The sequence below is a fragment of the Syngnathus typhle genome, linkage group LG19 (genome assembly GCF_033458585.1).
Source record: "Syngnathus typhle isolate RoL2023-S1 ecotype Sweden linkage group LG19, RoL_Styp_1.0, whole genome shotgun sequence".
Classification (NCBI taxonomy): Eukaryota; Metazoa; Chordata; class Actinopteri; order Syngnathiformes; family Syngnathidae; genus Syngnathus; species Syngnathus typhle.
The window spans coordinates 6,851,028-6,873,490 of NC_083756.1; the positions used below are offsets into that span (position 1 = coordinate 6,851,028).

Genomic DNA, 22,463 nt, shown 5'->3' on the forward strand with positions numbered 1-22,463 from the left:
ATTTCACTTCAGTTTCCATTTGGACAGTCACATGTATTGTTGTGAATAAAAACTAAATACAGTACTTTGAACTGAGCATCTGTGGGACATCCCAGAGCTCATATTTTTATTCAAGAGCACTGCAGTAAGTGCTTTGACATCAGCGAGACATGAGAATAAATATTTTACTTAGCATGCATGTACAGTAGATAAGCAGGGACTACTTAAAAAAATAGAGTCCAACCCTCTCCTGCAGTGCTTTTCATTTTTATGCACATGTCAAAGAAATCTGACTGAACAGTTCTATTTTAGTCCATTCATACTTTTGGGGGAAAACAAAATCTGATCATGTTGTAATTTAGTTTTGTGGAAAAAAAACTTGATGTAATTTAAGTGGACTGAGAAATGATTGATATGCGTTTTAATATGATGTTTGTGGCTGTTAGCTTGGGTGATTTTGCATGCCTCGTTGTGTGATGTATTCCTTGTATCTGGGTCATACTGCTGCCTTTGGCATAGTAATGGTTCAAAACACAGTGTTGGCATTTCTTCTCTCCCTCAACAAATGTTCCTCACTGTTTCTTCTGAGTGAATTACGGGTCTTTATTTGTCTCTTTTGGTCATTGGATATTAAGTATGAGACACAACACAAATGGAAACTTTTTTTTTTTTAATTTTTGTAATTTTTTTGAGATATTATTTAAGTATTTGTTGTTAATTAAAGTAAATGGAGTGTTCTTATCTTACATCCGTCAGATAATTTTGGATATTGCCCTTTTGAATTTTTTTGCCCCCCCCCCCCCCGCATTGGACCAGTAACTCAAAGCATTGAAACAGGGCTTGCAATAAATTGTCGCTGACCAATGGTGTCAGTGACCATATTGCTCAAGCCACTCTAGCTTTAGAGAGAAATAAATCCTACTTTCCAAAGCTAAACCATAAATGTCAGCGCATAGAACCTTCTATATTTCCTTCCTGTCTCTTTCTCTCATGTAAAGGAGGTGAGCTGTGGCCAATGTGGAAAGCATCCACCTTTGGACATGCATTAGTCACTTTCAAAATGCTTTACACGCTCATGCACACCCATTCGCTCTCCCTCCCTTCCTTTGCAACCCCCCCTCGCTCTTTTTCTCCCCCTCACACATTGGTTGTAGCTGCAGGAGAGACAGAGCAAATTAGGGTTGGGGAGCCATCACGAGAGGGGGCTCGACACGAAAAGCTGAGCAGCCGTGAACTGCTGCCAGAATGGAGGAGGGGGATGCTGGGTTAGAAGAGCGAGGGAAATAGAATTCTTTGGAAATTAAATGTATGTCATTTTCAATTTGCATCATGTTGTACTTTCAGTTGGTGATCATGGCTGGGACTGTCATGCTGGCTTATTACTTTGAATACACTGATACGTTCAGTGTGCATGTGCAGGGATTCTTTTGCTACGATACTACCTACACTAAACCCTACCTTGGACCGGAGGATCACAGCGCCATCCCGCCCATCCTGCTTTATGCCGTTGTAGCGGTGTTGCCAACGTTACTGGTGAGTCTGTTTCATTCAATGAAGTTATATGGATCAAATGGATCTTGGATATGTCATCTCGAATGTGCTGTATGATGTACTTAAGTGGAAACAGCAATCCCCTGAAATTGAGTTTGAACCCCGAGAGAGAAAACAACGATAATGAACAATGTGAGTGATTAGTATGTTTACGGTGATGTCATATTTTGTTTGGCATCAACACTGCATTGGAGCTTTCGTGCTTGATTGGAGTGACAGAATACTATTAATTATAGATTGTAATAATACTAATAATTTTTGGAATAAACCGCTTCTAATATGGCAAAAATTAGTGTTACAACACTAGTTAAAAAACAAAAAAATAAATAAATGAAATGGGTGGAACCTCCAAGGTCAAAGATGCAAAAAAAAAAAAAAAAACTCTCCACCGTGACTATCTTCGTGTCTCTGCTCAACATCAACCTCAAGTGTATACCGTATTATTTTCACAATTGTTATCTCACTATTTTGTATTATGTATATCTTTGGAAAGCATGGAAGAAAAAAACAATTATAGATTTGATAAATTTTCCTCGGACGAGAGAGATACTCAGAGACACTGGAAGTGATTTCTGAGCTGAACCTACTAAAACATGGGAGTTGTCGCATCTGGTACCAAACGTGGAGCTCAGCAAAAACACCCTGAGCATAGCGTCTTGACAGCAGTTTATTTACACACTTCATAAGCAGTCCAAATATGCACAGTTCAGCTCTTCTGTCAGGTCAGCGTCCAATATGTCTTTGGAGCATCTCTCTTTCCAATCTGCACCGCTCCCCTGAGCAACATAGTGCTGCCAAATTAAAGAGAACTACTGATGATAAACGGGTGTAATTTACCCAGTGGCTGAAACCACTTGCCGCCACCACAAACATTAACTAGAAAGCCTTTTTTTTTTTTTTTTTACTGCTTTAGACGGAATGTACGAATGTTATTCCAGGTAAACGCAATGCAAACTTTTTGTTGCTAGCTGCCACCATTAACCATTAATGTGTAAATTTTGTCTTCTTTTCTTTTCTAACAGATCACAATAACAGAGACGGTGCTATTTCTGGTCCAATATACATCAAAAGAGTTTGACAATTCAGAGAAGACTGTTGCCACAGGAGACTGCTGTTATCTCAACCCTCTCGTGCGCAGGACATTTCGTTTCCTTGGTACAGTACAATACTTACTGAAAAGTTTGTGGTATTTAATCTTGGGTTCAATTTCATAACGGACCAATCATAACCTTTCAAACTGAAAGTAATTTGACCTCAAATATTGAATACATTTTGGGCATCTCAGCAATTTTCTCACAATTCTCCTTTTGGACTAATTTGTGAACTTGAAAACTTTTGCCGATGTATAATCATCGCACCGTAGAAAAATAAGATTCAAGTAAATAATTAACATGACACTGTGCATACATGGTCACATATGATGTCACCCCTTCTACTGTTATTCCTTTTTTTATACAGCAGATGCATTAACTGCATATTTGATGGTGAGTCCCTGCACAGTGTGTGTCTTTTGTAATAAAACTCAAATCGGCTGTTCCAAGCCTTAGAAAATACGCTTTTGATCCTTCCACTGTTTGATCATTATACACATTTACATATTTTTAGAGCAATGCAAAGAAAACACATCGCTCATTTTGTTCATGACCTAATAAGCAATTTTTAGAGGTTAAGGATGGCTAGCTACAAAGCAGCAGTCATCCGTAAAACACAAAGCGCCTACATCGCCACGTTTGTGGCGGGGGGTGGGGGGGAGGTAGGACAGAATTAGAACGATGAGCCTCTGCTGCAAGTGAGTCACACAAGGCTTGACAAAATCCATTTATTGCTTGTTAAAAATGGACTTGTCAACATCTGGAGCCTCACAACGCTGCTATGACGAAGGCCAGCAAACAAAATTGGCATCCCTCGTTTAAAATAATACGCACGGAATAAGGGGAATGGATCGTGGTGTGAATTTCAGGTTGGGTGTTTATACCGCCGGCCCGCTAGAATCACAATTTAATCAAATGATATTAATAAATGATATCTTTGTGTTTTTCTTTACCAGGAGTTTACACTTTCGGCCTCTTCACTGTTGACATCTTTGTCAACGCAGGCCAAGTAGTGACGGGAAACCTGGCGCCTTATTTCATGACCATCTGTAAACCAAACTATACAGCGCTGGGTTGCCATCAGGCCCTCCGCTATATCAACCATCAGGAGGCCTGCACAGGAAACCAGAATGACATCCTGCATGCCCGAAAAACATTCCCTTCCAAGGAGGCTGCTCTCAGCATATATGCGGCACTCTACTTGGCTGTGAGTTCCTAATTTGCTTTTCTTATATATTCAATGGTAACAATAGAAATGCTGCTTTTCCAATTGATTTAACTATGAGACAATCCATCGTGCATTTACCATACATTTCTTTGCTTGATATTATTTGGGTCACCTTCAGTTCCGTGACAAGGTGCGACAGCGGTTTGCGACAAAAAAACCAACAACCTCAAAACGCGATGAAAGGTGACAGCAGAAGCTTAAAAAAGAAGCAAGGAGTCAGTAAATTTTACAGAAGCGTCACTTCAATTTTGCAGCTTTTAGTTGTTTTCCCTGCCTTTTGAGCCTGTGCGTGCATCCAGTAATTGTAAGCACGGATGTCAGATATGGGTCACATTAAAGTCAATGTCATACAACAAACAATTCAGAAAACATGCTAAGAGAGGAAATCCCCAAGACCAGAAAATAGCATAACAAATAAATGATCTTGATTTTTTTCCATCTTCCTTTCAGATGTACGTGACGTGCACAGTTCAGGTAAAAGGCACTCGTCTTGCCAAACCGGTTTTGTCCCTCGCCCTTATGTGTCTGGCCTTCATCACGGGATTAAATCGCATAGCGGAATACCGTAACCACTGGTCAGATGTTATCGCTGGCTTCTTGATTGGAACTGCCATCGCCACGTTCTTAGTGAGTTCCAAAACAATACAATCAAATATAACCACAAAAAGTGGATGTAAAGGATTTTTTTGTTTTATTTTCTGCTTAGGTGGTGTGCGTGGTTCATTTTTTCAAAGGGAAGTTGCTACTGAATGATGACACACCGATAGAATTGCAAGCGCACACGACAATTCTGGGCATAGGCCAAGTCGAGAGTCCTCTGGAGAAGTACATCGCCTCACAGGTCAGTGCAATGTTTGTTGACGATATTCAGCAAATTGTCTATATGGTGTGTCTTTCTTCTCATTGCAACTGATTTTTTTTTTTTTTTTACGTAGACAAGTTTCAAAAATTTAGGATAACATGAGATAAAGATAAGTGACAACTATGCTTGGACGTGCACGTCTCTCCTGAGACAAGTTCTGATGTAACAAATTGGGCAGCAGCATATTGAAGTCGAAGAGTAACATTTTGCCTGCCAATGATACAAACAAACTGTCTGGGAGATGATCCAGCAGTCCATTAAATTCAAATGCCTACAGCAAAAAAATAAAATAAAAATCCAAATCCATCTGTGAAAATTTCAGTTGGCTGAAGATGGACAAAAAAAAATCACCTCACAAACTCAGCTATGGTAAGCTTGGCAGAAAACAACCAGCCTAAATATAGCACAGCAAGGAAGCCTTGGAGCTAAAACTAAAAAAAAAAGACAGGGATGAAAGAATTTAGAAAAGAAGCTGGGCAATATTTTTGCATTATCATGTGTTACACAATAGCTCAACACGTCTGAACGTTTAGCAACATCTCATTTTTAAGATTCAAGTCAGTAATCACTCTCCATCATATATATTGTTTGCACCAAGTAACCTATTTTTCTTTTCCTTTGCCGTAGAATCACATCACATTTGCTGAGGTCACATGACATGGAGTCAGCGGTGTAGCAGATGCATAGGACAAGCCCCCCGTTTCGCAATCCAATTAGCCCAAGTGCAGCTGTATACCCCAACATCCTCGCTGTGTCTGGTTTCTGTACATATTTTTTGAATTATATGAAGCTTTCATCTCAACAAAACAAATGAACAGAAGCGGTAAGGTCTATGCATTAATTATACTCTTTGTCTATACCAGATTCTCACCTCTCAAATGCAGGTGGCTAAAATAATAATAATAATAATAAAAAGTATTCTTGACAGGATGGTGTATTTCTAAAGGGTCCTAATGGATCGTCAATATTTGAAGCTTTTTACTTTCCTTCAATGGCAACGTCGCCAATATCAGGTTGATCAATGAAAGCAAATGGTGTCAAGAAAAATAAAATGGGCTCAGGTTGAAGTAGAAATATATAGAATTAATTAAGGCACAAGCGGCATAGTGAGAGCTACACAAATCCTCATTCTAAGAGGATATTAAAATCATTAGCGAGATCATTTGCAAAAGATAATCAGGTGGCACTTACAATCATATTAATTTTCATAATTGACTTTTACTGTATAATGTCACAATCCAAGTAAGGTGGCCACAGTGGTGGCAAGATGAAATCTCAGGAAACTAATACCAAAAATATTGCTTTATAATAAATGAGAATAAAACTTCCAAGAAAACCCAACATGATCAAATGTGTTTCCAAAGACTTTTCTAATCATGTGGGGAAAAAAAAAAAAAGCTCTATGGTGTATGTTGCACGTGCTGTCACAGTATATTCAAAAGTAAACCGAACTGTATTTGATTGATGATATATCTATAAATATCCTTTAGGTCACATCTTTACTGTGTACTTTTAATTTTCTGACCGAGCACTGTTTTGTCAATATATCCTTTTGTCTCTAAATGTCGGTGGTCATGTGAGTAAAATATTTTATGGATGGTGATATTCATTGTTCATCCTGCATTACAGATAGAAATGATAAGTCTTCAAATATTGTGCGGTTTATATTTTCTCAGTATTTTTCACAACCCATTGAAAGTTGTTTGATTTTTGCGTTGGTGTTGTTGCCCTTTCAGGTTTTTACTGTTTAAAATATGGGATTAGAAAACTTTCATTTAATAAAAACAAATACTTCAATCAATCAAATGTATTTTTTAATCAAGTATGTTTACAATACACTGTGTTTAATGTACATTGCGCTGCTCAGTATCATTACTAATCAAAAGCTCTAAAACACGGAGGTTAAATTTGATGTTAGTTTCTCAAATGAAAGAAAATAATAGCTCTTATAAACACATTTGTGTTAGTTGTATTGCGTCAACATTCTTGATGAATGGAACTAGTTTTGTAAATGTACATTCGACATGCTATATGCAAAAATAAACATATTAATACAGAATATTACAATATTTGAACAAACCTAGCAAGGTGATATTTTAGTCATGCAAAAGAACATTTCAACACAAAATGAGGGATGCGTGCTGATTTGTAATGAGTTGTTGTCAGTTTACATATGTCACCGATTGAGGGTATAAAAGGGGACATACATACATTGAGGATTTTTATTCAAGGGAATATTCCAGACAAATTTGGCTTCATTAATTTAGAGTATCTTCATCTTGAAGCTCAATGGGATCTCTTCTTTGAGACAAGAGGAATGATTCCCACACTGCAAGGCACTGCAAGACAAGTTTTCTTTTATCTATTGTTGTTTTTATCCTGATGTAAAGCATTTTGGGTACCAGTTGGCGATCTAAATAACATTTTGGGGAATAGCTAATTAATTGGATTAGACACTCACCTTTTCATAGCATTCCACATTCTTCTCAGCCGTTGAGATGAAAGCAGATTTGAGGTCAGCTCTCATACTGTTCTGCCAGTTGACCCAATCGCCCTTCAATGCATTGTTAGCTGTTTCCATTCGATCTGCCAGAGCCTCAACTTCTTTCTCCAGATGACCCTAAAAACAACACCAGAGCAAATATTATACCTCTGTATAATCAGAATTCCTTTACCTGTGGCCGGATTATAATCCAATTTTATAATATCGTATTCACTCAAATAAGGTAAATGAATTGTTGTGATTCTAAATTAGAGTAACAGCACCCTCTTCTGGCCACAGTGGGTCATAACATGCAGTTGGTTCAAGATACAAATAGGTGAAAATCCACAACAAAATAATTTTGACCAATCCCAATCAATTTAAAAGCATTTAAAATGATTCTAAACGCACTTTATGCTCTTAAAATAAATTCAGTACAAGTTTCAGTGAACTAAATGAGTGGAGCTCAAATTCATACCCACCCTTCCCTCTCGACACACTCGATGACGAAAGACACAGGGAAGGACACACTTACATCTTGGTCCGCTTTTTTGGAGGCGAGGGCTTCGTTTTTTGTCTCAAAGTGTGCCTGGATATTGTCACGCCGTTTCATCACATTCTACAACCAAAAAAAACGATTACAATTATACATAAGTCCCAATGGGGTGATGAACTCGTTGGTTCCAACTCACCTTCATGACCTCAGTGCAGAGCACGTAGTCATGAAAAGCCGGGACCATCACATCGGAAAGATGCTGGATCTGCTTTTCTGTTTCTTTGCTACATTGGTCCACGCAGTTGGCCACAAGTTGCAGTGGGTCATGCAGGTCCTCTTCCACCTCGGCCCATTGGCTGTAGAGAGGCCCGTACTGCTTTAGCTCATCCAAATACTCTGAAGGCAGACATGTTGAATTTGAACACAATGTATTCAAAGTCATATTTCAGTTGCAGTTTTTACCTCGCTGCTCCTTGACGATCCTCTGAGTAACCTTGTCAACGGACGAGATCTTGCAGCCGAAGTTTTCCACGTATTCCTGCATAAGTGTGAACTCCTCCGGACGGCTTTTGATGCCCCACACCGAGCTGGCCACCGATCGGACCGTGTCGCCCATTCGACTCAAGAAGCCCGGACCCTGTTTCTTGTGAGTGGACAGATCCTGCAGAAGGTTTAAAATGAACTTCAATTAACTACAGAAACTCAAACAGTGTGTGTTTTGAGCACGTCATACCTGGGCTGTTAGGAAGAGTTTAAAGTGCTGATCAAAAGACAGAATGGGATGCCCGGCGATCTTATTGAGAAAGCGATGAAGTGCTTTCTTCCTTGTCTCAATGAAGTCATCATTGAAGCGCTCCACCATGCCTTTCATCACAAACTTTTCCGGAAGAGGCTAAACGGAAGACCGCAATTTTTTACGTGCCAGACTCCAATTGTGATTGTCTATAATATGCATATATGATTTATTTTCATGTTTTACATACATGAACAATGAGGGTTGGATGGGTTTCCTCCAGTTTGCTTCGTAGCCAAACAAAGTCCTGGTAGCGGCGGAGCACCTCATACTCACAAGAGTCAAACTCACTTCTCGTTGTCTGGAAAGAGAAAGTTCAGCTTGACTTTTTTTCTTTTCTTAAAGTCAATATTTATGGCTCCTACTTTACCTTGGTGATGACTCTGTACATGATGAAGGTCTCAATAGCTGTCACATGACTCTCCGGACTGTCAACTGTCACAAACAAGTCTTTGGTGCTGTCACTCTGCTGTTCATCTTCATCGAGTTGGTACTGGTTGACCATGGAGCTTGGCGAGTTGGGCGCTGGATCCTCGTCTGTCGATAATATTTTCTGAAGCAAACACAACACGTATGTTTAGATCAGGGGTCACCAAACTACGGCCCGCGGGCCGGATACGGCCCGCGGGACCGTTTAATCTGGCCCGCCAACCCTGAATAAATTGTATTATTAAACTTTTTTTTTTTTTTTGGCTCATTTTGCCTGCAATGACTGCGTTTCCCCAGTAGATGGGGAAGCGCTCGCCTGCGCATTTACTACCGGAAGCCGTGTCAGAAAGCTCGGTGCACACTCACAAGTGCGTGTACGGACATGGCGCACTCGCGCTCTATTGTATCAGTCCCGAATTTAGAGCGTGGGCTGTGACGACAGCATTCTTGTAATTTGCGCGCTGAGCTTTCAGATGCAGTTTTGCGCTAAAGCCACCCACAAACCTTCCCCTGGAATCCTTCCGTTAAAATGTCGCCCAAGTAAAGCAGTGCCGAGCGTTTAAAAGAGTTGCCAATTTGGCTCGACGTACGCGACGTGACGTTCAGCCACATGAACGTCAACATCTACCCGTCACAGATCGAGGTAAACGGACCAACACCTCGGATCTCGCCTAAGAATTGCCACAACAAATTTTACTCCAGACTATGACGCACTATCAAACTTTAACAAAAAAGACAGCAGTGTCTACAAGCCTACTGGAACCTACAAAAGGATTATAAGGAAGGAACACAAGAACTTTAAGAGACTGCTCATATGTGTCAGAGAGGTTCTGCTCTGACAACTGAGCTGAACTTTTATCTGTTAAGATTGTGCATGGCACAACAGAAAGTTAATGTTCCATGTTTTTTTTTCTATGAAGAACCCAGAGAGAGTTATTTAGTTATTTATTTCCTGTTTTTTCTGTGAAGAACTCAGAGAGGGTTTAGTTATTATTTATTTCATTAATAGTGTTATTATTTGTTTCCTGACTTTTTTTCTGTAAAGAACCTGGAAAGGGTTATTAAATAACCGTTATTTGGTTATGTGTGGCTTTCTGGAAAACAATAATTTTTTTAAGCTCCCCTACGATCGTCACACTTTTTCTGTTACAAACTGCCACCGGCCCGCCATCAGAGAAGGGAAAGGTTATGTGGCCCTCACAGGAAAAAGTTTGGGGACCCCTGGTTTAGATGAACAAATGAGCTTTTAACTGATGGGGTGGATTGGATTGCAAATTCGCAATTGTTTGGAAAATTGGCTTTTAAAAACATCAATGAAGTGGAAATTCAGTAACCATAATTTGTATGTACAGAAGAACATTTATTTTCATTCTATATATAAGTGAAATTCAAAGTTTCAAATCATTGGGCGGTGTAGAGCTGCTGATTGAAGTACAAAGGTCAGCTTGTCTGCTGATTCAAAACTTTTATTGTTGCCCCTTTTCAAAACACATGGGAACATTTCTGCAAACCAAAATATAAAATTTTGTGCAAAAATCGTCACGCGACAGTGTTTTGACTGGAACCTCATCCACGTCACAAGCGTTGCAAGTTTGCAACTGTTCAAAAGTGGGAATCAGGAAGTTTGACTTTACCTTACTAAAAACCTCCAGATCTTCATCTTCTTCCAAATCCAACATGTCTTTTGACAAAACCACAGAGTTGGTCTGATTATTCATCTTGCAACTTTTACCATGAATGAGTGCGAGCCGAGAAAGAAACTTCCTCAACGACTATGCAAACACAAACCACGGAATAGTCATTCTTTCGAAATAAAAGCGCATATTTTCAAAATAAGTGCATGCACAGTGCAGTTTCGGCTCTCTGCTTCCTCCTGGCGATTCAAACTGGTTTTGCCTGCTTGCACAAAAGCTGTGGCGTTCCCCTTAAATTCTTGGTTTGTCAAATTCGTGCACGCCCCCGTCGAATTAGACCCACCCAGTGGTAGGCGCGGCAAACTGCACCTACCAAGATACACCAAAAGATGTCGCTGTTGCACAAGTTCAGCGCGACAATGTCACATACGCAACTTTCCAAACCGCCTTTTTCTTTTATTTCTTTATTTGATGGGAGGTAGCCTGCTTCATTTTGAATCGGAGAAATACCCCCCCCCCCCCAAAAAAGCTATTTATTAATAATATACTGTCCGATGAGTCAAATGATGGAAACTTGTGGCCATTATCATGTTTGCATATTCAGGAGAGTAACAAATTCCTTTTTTTTTTGTTTGCCTTTCAACTAGAAGCTGTTTTCTACAAATGAATTTGATTGAGTCAAGGAAAATTAAAGCACAGAATCAGACATAAATCGATCCAGAAAAAGCCTGGGTCTGATCAAGCCGAGGCTTATCAACTAATTTATGTCAAAATGGAAAGACAAATATTTCAGTCACCCCCCCACCCATTCGTATATGTATGCAAATGTGGCATCTAATGTTAAATGTGCACTATTGGGTCGATTCAATGTGTGCGTGTCTCCCTCCCAAGCTTTTCGGATTAGAGTCTCCTGTAATGGTTTTACAAAGGTCAGGGTTTTCACTGGTTGGGATGTAGCATCATCCTGTGTTTAAAGGTCACCACACCACACCATCACATTATCTCCCTGTCATTTCATAACAGTTTGTCTGTGTTTTTCAAAGGTTCAGCTCTTCCGAGACTCAGTGTGACTGCATTTTCTTCCGCTGTGAAAGCAAAGAGGTGGAGGGGAGAGGCTGAAGTTGTTACACACAAGTAATACAGCTATGTCTGTAGGTGAACAAAACAAATCAACACTTTGTAGACCTCGGCCAGGAGGGATGAGCAACTTCAGAATTACAAAAACGGGCACACATCAGGAACCAGCATCGACCCCCACCAAGGAACAGCATCTTCTCTGACCAGTCAAATATTGCAAACTACTTATTACACACTACGTCACAGAGCAGACAGCACCTGCCTAAAACAATATTCATAATAAAAATGATCATGATGAGTTTCATCAAATGTAGCATCAATAAATTGAGCACTTACATTTAAACAGAAATGACAAATTGTTAATAATGTGGAAAAAACTAACAAATCATGCAGTCAACGTTTGATGTTGAATTGCCGTCGTGATAAATCCTATTGTCACGTCACACGCGCGCACACGCACGCACGCCAAGATTCTTATTTAGGTAGCGCTGTGGATTTGCATTGCCCTTTGTGGAGCTGACATTCACCAATTGGACTTAATTAGTAGTGCTGAGCCTATCGCTGACCTTTTGTTATGCAAGCTGTCAATAAAAACCTTTCCGTTGACTTAAATAGAGGATGCTATTTGTTTAAGTAATCACAGCTGCCTCATTCAGGCTGGTATATCCATACGACTGTATTTCCTCATCGTAGCCATGTTGCGAGAAATTATAGCGAGTACATGCCTTCGGTGTAGTACCATCTTCTGCCACAATATGCCTCAGGGCACTGTGGTGTACTGGAAGCATTGCGGTTTGATTATCAGCCAGAAGAAGAGGCAGAGAAGGTCCCAAACTAAAACAGGTGCCAAGAAACACTTTTAAAAATGTCTACTGTAAAAAGTAAAAATATAGGTAAAGTGTTTGGAAAGAATAGAACTTATATATTTTTTGATAATGACTCTCTTCATGATTTTGGAATTTTTTTAGCCACCTAAAAGAAGAAAAAAACCAAGTGTTAGACCTACAAAGCTGCTACCTGTAAACCCGCCATCCAGCATCCAACAAACAATTTGGAGGCTGCCATCAGGTGGCAGTGCATAACCATGAAACAGTCCTTGTCTCCTTATTGTTTCACGAATAATCAGGAAGACATTTTATCCAAGAAAAAAAAAAGTTCTCCCAAAGCTTGCTGCAAAAATGACATAATTACCATTTCATTTGAGTTGCCCTCAGTCGATTGCAATGACCCAGAAGACTCTACACAGACACACATTTTCTTAATAATAAATGTAATTTTCAATTTTTGTTGTACGTAAAATGACAATTATGATATTAGGCCTATTTTATTTACACTATCATGATGATTTTTCTAGATATGATTCACATTCTAGGCATATGGACATATGTATGTAAAAGTACACAGTATATATAGTACATAGAGTGTAACTGTGCCGTATTTCCTTTTAGAAAAGCTAATGTGAAAGAAAAGAGCATGAAAGCTTGTTTGATGTGTGCGCACATTCAGCTCTTACACTGCTTTGACAAAACAAAAATAGAAAGAGTAACAACATCACCGTCCATTTACAATTGATCTGCTCCTGTATATGTGATTGTAAGTGATGTTGGTGCCCACAGGGAATCATAGCTGGGATTGAAAAGCCTTTTCAGCAACCCCATTTGTTACTTATTTATCTTTTATTTGGATTCTTAATTAGTTCTTTCTCCCTTGAGACTTCTTCACACATTGTCAGAAATATCTATTTATTGATGTGTGTGAGTGTGTGTGTGTGTCTAATTCAGTCTCTTCATGCTCAGCCAACAGGTTATTTTAATTCCCATCAATACCTGAATCAATTTTCAAATATGGCCACCTGTGAACAGAAGATATGGATATGCAGATATTTTGTACTTCTTGATTTAACTTGGGTGACAGTAAAAAATAAAAAAACAACAACAACCCTTAATTGCAACTGCATTTGTTTGCAGCATCCCCCACCCATTATGTGTTTTCCTCAATTCACTCGGGGATAACTCTATCTTCCTATTTATCTTCTTTGTCATCATGATCATCACGGCCATTATTTCCCTTTGTTTGCTATTTTAACTATTTTTTTCCCTCACTAATGCACATGTTGGAAACAAAACACATGATTCACTAATTAATTCACCATTACTGGGTGCAAGAGGGTGTGACTATATTCGAGTGAGAAAGAATAGAATATGAATTTATTGTGTGTGTGTGAGTGAAAGAGGGAGAGTCTATTGAACAACTGTTGGTACTGCAATCTCTTCTCATTCACCCTCTCTCTCTCTCTCTCTCTCTCTCTCTCTCTCTCTCTCTCTCTCTCTCTCTCTCTCTCTCTCTCTCTCTCTCTCTCTCTCTCTCTCTCTTTATAGATCTCCTGTCCGCTTTCCCTTTCTCTCATACGTCCCCGCATCGTGTCTTATCAGTCTTTCTCCTCCTCTTTTGCATCCGTCCTCCCGCCCCTTGTCCATCTCTACCTCCGTATCCCTTTCTCTCCGCTCCATCACTCTCTTATGCCTCATCACACCGCATGCTCTCCATTTCTCTCTCTCTCTTTCTCCCTCTCAACACTTCTGCCCTCATTGGCCCCCGCCGGCTCCTCACTTCATTTGCCATGGCCAGAAACAACAAGCTTCCTTTCCGTGAACGGAGCCCGAGAAGGGAAGCTGAGAGAGTGGTAGGAGAAGTGCAGCGGGAGGAGGACAGCTTTTGTTTGCCATCACTCCTCGGCAGCATCAGTACCAATTCGTCCGGCGCCGCATCCTCTGTTTCCTACTGGGATCAACCTCCTCCTTCTTTTCAGGGAGCTCTTCCTACAACTGGGAGGGGGAGGGAGATCACCACCTCCCAGTTTGCCACGGACCCTCAGGAAGGCATCGGGCTGAAAGAGCGCAGGAAGAGGAGGGAATTTTAGAGGTGCGCCAGGAGAGGCAACACCCTGGGTTACAGAAAAAAGAAGAAAAGCGGGTAAGAGGCCAACAACACCTGTGTTTCTCCTTTGCCGGAGAATTTCGAAAGAACATCTTCACCTAATTTCATCCGACTTATTAGCGCGTGTGTGTAGATTTGATAGAAATATTAAATGACTTTCCAAGACATTATTTTAGCTCAATCGTGTTCAAGTATATTTTTCATTCCTCTGCATTATTTTTTTTTTTCTAAATGCCAAAAGGAAGAGGTGGGTGCCCCTATACATTTACTAAAACGTGAGGGAAATCTGAACGCCAATAAATCACTTACATACCCACACACAAAAAGCTGAGACATGCCACTCCCATTGAACTTGTTTCTGCACCCCCCCCCCCCCCCCCCCCTATATGATAACCTGTGGTACTTCCCTTGTCTAATTATTTTGTGGAAAGGTGCAACGATTATTCCTGGTGTTTGATTTTAGCCGTTAGCTGTCAGCATATTCTGACGAGTCTTTGGGTGCTTCCACTGAATAATCAATACGACTCTGATTTTGTATGCGCTTATGTGTTTGTTTGGGAGAGAAAAGAGAGAGGTGATTTCTCGCTTCTCTACGCTGGCGCCCTTTTTTTCTGCAGATGGTCTGGGTTGGGCCACACTCGCTGAGTATGTGTTTGTATGGCTGCGGGTGGTAAATCTTATCTCTGCAGTCTGTGGGCGGGTGGGTGGCTGGTTTGGGGGTTTCGGACTGTTTTTGGCTCAGGGTATGCATGTGTAATTTGTAATATTTAGGTGTGAGCGTGTGTATTTTTGTGGGCATGATTTGCAGGTGAGGAAGAGATGGAAATTAGAAAGTGGTGGGAGACAAAGAGAGAGAGGAAAAAAATACTTTGGGTTTTATAGTCATTAAAAAAAAATCTAATACTTTTTTGTTTTATCCTCCCTTTAACACTTCTCAGCTGTTGATCTTATATAAAGGTCCAGAATGGACATTTCTGCAAATCTGGAATGTTGACCAATTTGATATTGAAATCAGTCTTATTAAAATGCAGGGGGGGGGGAAATAAATCCATTATGTTTACAAGGAAATGATTAAATAAGTCTTGATCACCTGGAACATGCTTTTAAATTGAGGTAAATTGTCTTTGGGAAAAAAAAAAAAAATGTTGCCGTAATTACAACTAGATCATTAATTTTCTTTATGTAAATCTCTCTCTTTATGTAAATAATAATAATAATAATACAAAAGGGAGGGTGAGGTCACCACACTAATAAATATTACATTAACATTTCAGAATAAAAAAAACCTCCTATTTTTAAAAGATTCTGCTTGATTTCTTCCACAGTGAAACAGCACGTTTGTCGGAATATATTTATCTCACATTTATTCACTGCATGTGCTGCACCCACCCTACAATGCATGTGTTAATTTCATTGCATTGGGCTTTAGAGGGTGGTGGCGGTGGGGGGTGGCTTGCTATTGGTAATGGATCGCATGGGACCACCATCACACCAAAGCAGCTCCTGGAATGACCTCCCTAACCTCACGTCTCCCCCTCCTACATGTGAAACCCCCCTTCACCCCTCCGTTACCAATACCTTCCCTGACCCACAGCCCCAGTTCTCATTATGACAGGGCCAAGCAACAGTGGCAACGACAGAAGCAGAGAAAGCCAAGCGTCACCAACGGAAGCTGATCTGGCTGTGGTTCAGGTAAGAACCTTGCTGTGGGAATTTTAACATCTTTATTTTTAACTTCATATTCTTGTCCATTATGCTGCCAGCTCCAGAAATGAGACAATCAGGAAGTCTAACCTATCAGCTTTTATGCTCCATTTTTTTTCCTCTGTTCTTGCGCTACACGCTGGTTTATGGGTCAATCCAAAATTGGAGGATGATTCAGGCATCAATATTTTTTGGAAAATTTGTATTTTTGTTGTTGTTCTGTCTTCTAGACAACAAATAATAAATAAACCATCATATAACTTTGTGGACTTTTTCCATTTCCAACCTGTTCCAGATACTAATTAAAAAGGAGTAAATTCTTTACAATTAAAGATTTGAATACTAATGCTAACGTTACTGTTTTTGCTCAAGTATACAATTAGCTCTGTTAGCTTTATAATAATGATTAAAAAGAAAAGTAAATATGATAGCAGGGTTCAATGTTTATGTTGGAGTTTTTGCTAAAGAGTGCAAATAGCTTTGCAGTCATGCTAACCAGCAAAGTCCAATCGCTACAATAAAGAATAACTATTAAGATATTGTCTTTTTTTTCTGTCACATGGGTGTATTTGTTAAAGTTGACATTATGTCTTCAAAAAAAATATGAAAAATAGAAGGTCCCAATTAGCTTGATGACATTCAGTCCAAATAATATTTAGGAATCACCTACAATTAAATTTGATCTGGAGACAACTATAATTTACATAAGAGCATGTTTCTGTATTTGAAATTTCATAGAGGGGAGGACAGAGAATGTCTTCCAATTCTGGAATGACCCTCATATTGAAACTGCCACCATTGTCAATTTTCTCCTTTGCAGAGGAGCCATTGATGGAACTTTGCCTCACACTGCAGTGAGGCGTCTTCAATCAATGCAACTACCACCTTTCTCAATCTGTGTATGTGTCTGTTTGCCACGGAGAGCATGAAGAAGGGCTGCTGATGGCCATGGTGGTGGGGATGATGATGCAATGGCAGTGGAACTGCTCACATGGTTTCTGGCTAGCCTCCTGTGTATATTGAAAGACTCTCTTCGGTGACGGGTATTCTTGGGTGGATAATACGGATCACGTTGTTATTGCTTAAGAATACGCGTAGTCGAGGAGAGTCCTCTCTTCGCCCAACACCTGACACCAACCCACCCACTCACTTCACCTCACCGCACCTCACCCCAACACCCTACCCATCTCGGGGAGGACTATTAGTTTGGGTGGCTCTTCTTTGAACTTGAAATCATTGCAATTTTTTTCGCTTTCCCTGCCTTCATGCATCTGTCTTTGTGGTGACGAGCAGAATAGTGTCTGTTTTCTTTTTTGTTACTGTTTGTCTGCTGTGCTGCTTTGCGGTTGTTTGCTGAAAGAAATAGCTTGACCTAAGCATAAGGTCGATGTGTACCACAGTAAGGCGAAGCGGTGATTTGATTTAATTTGACATCAATATGACATTCCAGTCAGCCTTTGTCTTGCTAAAATGAACCATCAATCCATCTTTTTGTCTATATAAAGATAAGAATGTTTGATAAATTTGACACAAAACAGAAGCCTGCTGTTCAACAACCAACGAAATGCCCGTAAATATAAAATGGTGAAAAATAAACGCTGTTTATCTGTTCTCCAACAATGTGGGCGTGTCCAATGGAAAAAAAATGGATGCTATTCCGTCTAGCACGCCTACACACCCTGATATCTTTGAGCAGTGAATATATATCTGCTTAAAGCCTCTAGTCAGTGGATGGAATATATCTCACCAGAGATATCTCACAGTGAGAGGCACCAGTTCTCTTACAAGCTAACAATAGTAATTAAGCAGATCACAATTACAACAAAGTGGAATGAAGCAAACAAAGATGCTCAGACTATATAGTGGTGGATGGGTGTCACAGCTGCAGGCAGAAATTTTGCAGCATGTTTGTCACCTCCATATGAATAAAGCCCAATTCATTCCAATGGGTGTTCTGATTAGCAGGTTAACTATATGCACGTAGTGTAACTGCGTAACAGCACAGCCTCATCCCACTCAATTCAGCGCACGTTTATTGTTGTAGTGAGGCAAGCTAAGCCGAAATTTAGTTTCCCCCGTTTCACCGCCCGTTTATTCTCCTTTTTATGCAAATGCTTGCTCAAACGCCATTTATCTCCGTGAGCTTTATGACACTTGCATTATGGTTGTTTCTGCTGAGCCACGCAAAGGAACACGCGCCACACCGGCTCGCCGGAAAAACAAAATCTACCATGACTGTTTGACAGCTCAATTTATGCATTGCAGGGCGAGCCATTATACAATTACTTCTTGCTCAAATGGTCTAGAACCAGCAGCGGGACGGTTTGCGACCTACCGACGCACCATGAATATGGATCCCCCTCCCCTCTCTATGTCTGATAGCACATTCTGAATCTTAACACCCATGTGAAATCCATTTAAACACATAATAGGATCAAGTTGAGTCAGACAGTCATGTCCTCATACATGTCACGTCCCATGATGATACGCTGGAGATCGTGCTGGGCGAGAAGAAATTCTTTTTGCACGCCTCTTTTGTACAAGACTAAAATCTGATTTGCATTTCTGAAGCAGTCTTATCGATACGGTGCTGTAATGTAGAAGCCAGTCAAGTTTACGCATAAGCAATTATTTTTTACTTTTTTAAAAAAAAAATGTTATATGAATTATCGTTTATGATTAGAAGAGTGCAAGATATAGTAAATATATAAAATAGCCCAAAGTAAAGTACTTTTTGAATTAAACACAGTGGCTTGGTATAAGAATGTCAATAATCATGAAACCACAAAATGGCTCAAGAAGATCAACACCAAAACATTTTGGACTTAAAAAATTACATTTTAATAAATTAGATTAAATTTGTGATTATGTCCTTGTGTTTGTGGCTTGGTGTGTCTGCTGCTTGGCCTTTTTTGGCATTGCATCATTTACGTGTTTTACTCACATTCCTTCATCTGCTGTAAACTTGAAGTTTTATGAATCATTCAAGACTTGGAAGTTCATTTAGGAACTAAAATTTTTAGAAAAAAAAAAATATTTTATGTTTTTTTCCACGTTTTGACAAACAAGTAAAAAAACAATCATATAATTCCATTTATTCAGCTCAAATAAAAAGCTGCATTATAAATATTGGAGACAAAATTCTTTGCAGTTAAAGGTTTTGCTTACAAACTCATTTTAATTTTAGTATTACTGGGACTGAAATTATAGAAACCGTTAAAAAAAATCAATGTCAAGTTTTGCTCAAGTATAAATGCTAGATGCTAACTGGTCAAAAAAAACAAAATAAACACAAAACATTTGATATTTATTAATCTTTTTCTGATTATATGAGTAATGGGTGAAACATTTTTGAAAAATAAGTCAAATTAACTTGATGTAATTTCTGTTCATTTCTGAGCTCACATTTTTCTGTATGATTAGAAACCAGCTTAATACCATAATTATCTTTAAAAATATATCAAAGAATGAAAAAAACTAATAGACACAAGAAATACTTACAAAATCATAGTGGGAAAAAATTTGATATTTCATAATATATCTTTGGTATTTTCAATAATATTTAAAAATCTCTTTTACTTTGACAGCTACTGATAAGTCTCTCAGGTGTGCTTAAATATACATAAAAAGTGCCTTTATATAACTTAAATATTCTCCAAGTCTGGAATGGAATATTGTTTGTGATGAGTCTATTTGTCCCCTTATTTGTTTGTCCTAAACGCAATACAAATATCTCCCATTGGAATAATATATCCTCGTAAAGGTCTTTATGAATGAGCGTTGGTGCTAATAAAATCACAAACCTTGTTGAATGGCTCATCAGTTATAGTTTGTTTTGTAGTCCTGTGCCCAGTCTCAATTAAATGTCTGTCTCTGTTTGTTTGCTGTGTATAATGCCAAATGAATTGCCCAAGATGATCAATCAATTCAGCATTGTTTGCTCTTATTGATTATATCAACACTGTGTGAATCATGTGCTTGTGCCTAAATGAGGATGTGACTGCTGCTATTAAAGCTAAGCAGGAATGAGCACTTGACTCATTTCATCATATTTTCTCATTCATATTGTACTTTGTTTTTGTCAACAAATTTCAGTTTGAAAAATAATAAAGGCCTCTTGAGAGAGAGAGGAAAAAAAGTGAATTGAGTATTTGAATAAGGTGGTTTATTTAAAATGTTATTTAAAATGTTTCCTTAATGACGTTTTCACTCACAATGTGCAATTAGCTTTCCATGTACACAATTGAAATTGATAGAAAACGAGAAATGAAAGTGCAGGGATATGCTCTGCAGTTTCAACATTGGAGCCTCCAGATGGCCATTCATCATGTGTAACATTTTGGAGTTAATTTCATTGTACTGCGGAGGGCAGCGTGGCTCAGGTGCTCGAGTGCCCCCCAGTTGCTCCTGCATCATGATTGTGGGAATGAAGCAACAATGTGAAATTGGTTTAGGTCAAACGGTGTTTGGGAAATTCAGCCTAGCAAGTCCTTCGATGCCTCTCATAATGGCGGGTCATCCGTGCCAACCTTGACCTGTGTTTACATCTTGAGGGGAAAATGGAGATTTCTAAATGGTCTTACTATAGTGTCAGTTGAAGCAGACACTTTAAATATTTAAATTTTTATTCATCAACAATTCTATGGTAATTATCTAATGACCTCTCAGCTCAATTAACTGCTGTATGATCGAACAGAAAATGTATATAAATATAAGCATAAAACATTTGATGAATGCAATAGACCCTGCCAGTTCAAATAAGTTTAATTCACATTTAAGTAGCATTTTTCCCAAATGAACAAATTCATTTGGATTAAAAAATATATATTTTTCTATATAGACCTGCTGATTTTGAAAAACAACAACAAATATATGTTCATATAATCAATAGTATTGTAGCGAATAGTTTTACTGTAAATTTTTGTACAAACAAATTAAAATAAAAAATAGGTTTTTGGATATTTACGACAATAATAATGTATGATCATCCAAGATGCCCAGTTAAACATATAACACAAAAAATATGCAAATGTTGTTCGAACAATTAATGCCGTATATTTATAACCAGCAAGAATAATTATCGTATATATAGTTAAATAAGAGGACCTATTGATAAAATTTAGTATTATCATGATTTAGACATAAAAAAAATCATAATCAAAAATCAAAAGCAGTATCATAATGCTGCTGAAAATACAAGATTAAATATAATCATCCTTATTACTTTTAAAAAGTCATTTTCCTTCTGAAAATTAACAACTTGAATTTTAATGACCATTTTGATTGAATTTGTTGGTTTTAGTACAATATATAGATCCGGGGAATTTGGATGAACTGCTTCTTACGTAACAAGCCCGCTCTGGTTTTTGACATTTTGCTGCATATGACAGCTAAGGCATGTAATGGCTGGAAAAGTTGTTTCCACATAAGATCCCCTTCAAAATTTCAGAGGGAAACTGCTCCCAGCAGGTGGTAAGTCTTCACGTGTAATTTCCTGATTTTGTTCTGCTTTGACTGGCAATGAATTTACCCACTATGTTCAAACAAAAGTATGATTTTTTTTATTTATTTGATCACGTTAAATTCTACACCAAAACTCAATTGAAAAAAAAATTCTACATTCTGCCAATTGTTGTACAAGTCATGAAAAGTGGACAGCCCATAGCTAAAAATAATGAGATACATTTTTCACAATAAAAGCGTATTTCCAAGTGCCCATACTCTGACCACTGTCTGCTAATTCACTTAAGTGCTTTAAGTGGCAGTAATGTGCATTTCAAACTGTAGTCCACTCAACTAGAAAGGCACTCAGCAGGCCTCCACCTAGGCAAACTTATATTCAGAGGATAGCAAAGGATTTTTGCTGAACAATAAATGCAATTAAAAAAAAAAAAAATCATAGTATATGTAAAATAAAAATGTCATCTATATATAATTACATAAAAAATGTAATATAGGGTAAACGGTATTAATACAAAGGAACTTGCCAATATTCAAGTGTAAATGCAAAAATTCCCTCTCTCCATTAAAAGATGATTTTATAAACATCTCAATAAATTCAAAAGTAGAACGATTCAATTGAATTCTTTGATACCCGAATCAAAACGGATTTTCTTTTTTTTTTTACTGTAGCTTTGATTTTGTCTTTGTCAATTTTTTTTTTTTTACATTACAAAACACTGACATTTACACAGGCGTGA

The 22,463-nt window shown here is 38.6% G+C and overlaps 2 protein-coding genes across 2 annotated transcripts; one reads left to right on the forward strand and one right to left on the reverse strand.

Annotated features, from left to right (window-relative positions):
• Nucleotides 1-1,139: 1,139 nt before the first annotated feature.
• On the forward strand, nt 1,140-6,511 carry LOC133143894 (phospholipid phosphatase-related protein type 5-like). The gene is made up of 6 exons (XM_061266148.1): nt 1,140-1,512; nt 2,553-2,685; nt 3,578-3,828; nt 4,300-4,476; nt 4,556-4,690; nt 5,339-6,511. The coding sequence occupies exons 1-6, from the start codon at nt 1,288-1,290 to the stop codon at nt 5,366-5,368; spliced, it is 951 nt and encodes a 316-aa protein (XP_061122132.1). The 5' UTR covers nt 1,140-1,287; the 3' UTR covers nt 5,369-6,511.
• snx7 (sorting nexin 7) lies at nt 6,504-10,723 on the reverse strand. The gene is made up of 9 exons (XM_061266147.1): nt 10,546-10,723; nt 8,853-9,035; nt 8,673-8,783; nt 8,423-8,581; nt 8,152-8,350; nt 7,886-8,085; nt 7,729-7,812; nt 7,173-7,331; nt 6,504-7,050 (listed from the first exon to the last, which is right to left on the reverse strand). The coding sequence occupies exons 1-9, from the start codon at nt 10,627-10,629 to the stop codon at nt 6,970-6,972; spliced, it is 1,260 nt and encodes a 419-aa protein (XP_061122131.1). The 5' UTR covers nt 10,630-10,723; the 3' UTR covers nt 6,504-6,969.
• Nucleotides 10,724-22,463: the final 11,740 nt, after the last annotated feature.

Coding starts and splice junctions, on each gene's coding strand:
- LOC133143894 (XM_061266148.1), top strand. CDS start 1,288: ATGTCATTTTCAATTTGCATCATGTTGTACTTTCAGTTGGTGATCATG. Junction 2,686..3,577: donor CAGGACATTTCGTTTCCTTG/GTACAGTACAAT, acceptor TTTCTTTACCAG/GAGTTTACACTTTCGGCCTC. Junction 3,829..4,299: donor ATGCGGCACTCTACTTGGCT/GTGAGTTCCTAA, acceptor TCTTCCTTTCAG/ATGTACGTGACGTGCACAGT.
- snx7 (XM_061266147.1), bottom strand. CDS start 10,629: ATGAATAATCAGACCAACTCTGTGGTTTTGTCAAAAGACATGTTGGAT. Junction 9,036..10,545: donor ATCTGGAGGTTTTTAGTAAG/GTAAAGTCAAAC, acceptor TGTTTGCTTCAG/AAAATATTATCGACAGACGA. Junction 7,332..7,728: donor CCAAAAAAGCGGACCAAGAT/GTAAGTGTGTCC, acceptor TGTTGTTTTTAG/GGTCATCTGGAGAAAGAAGT.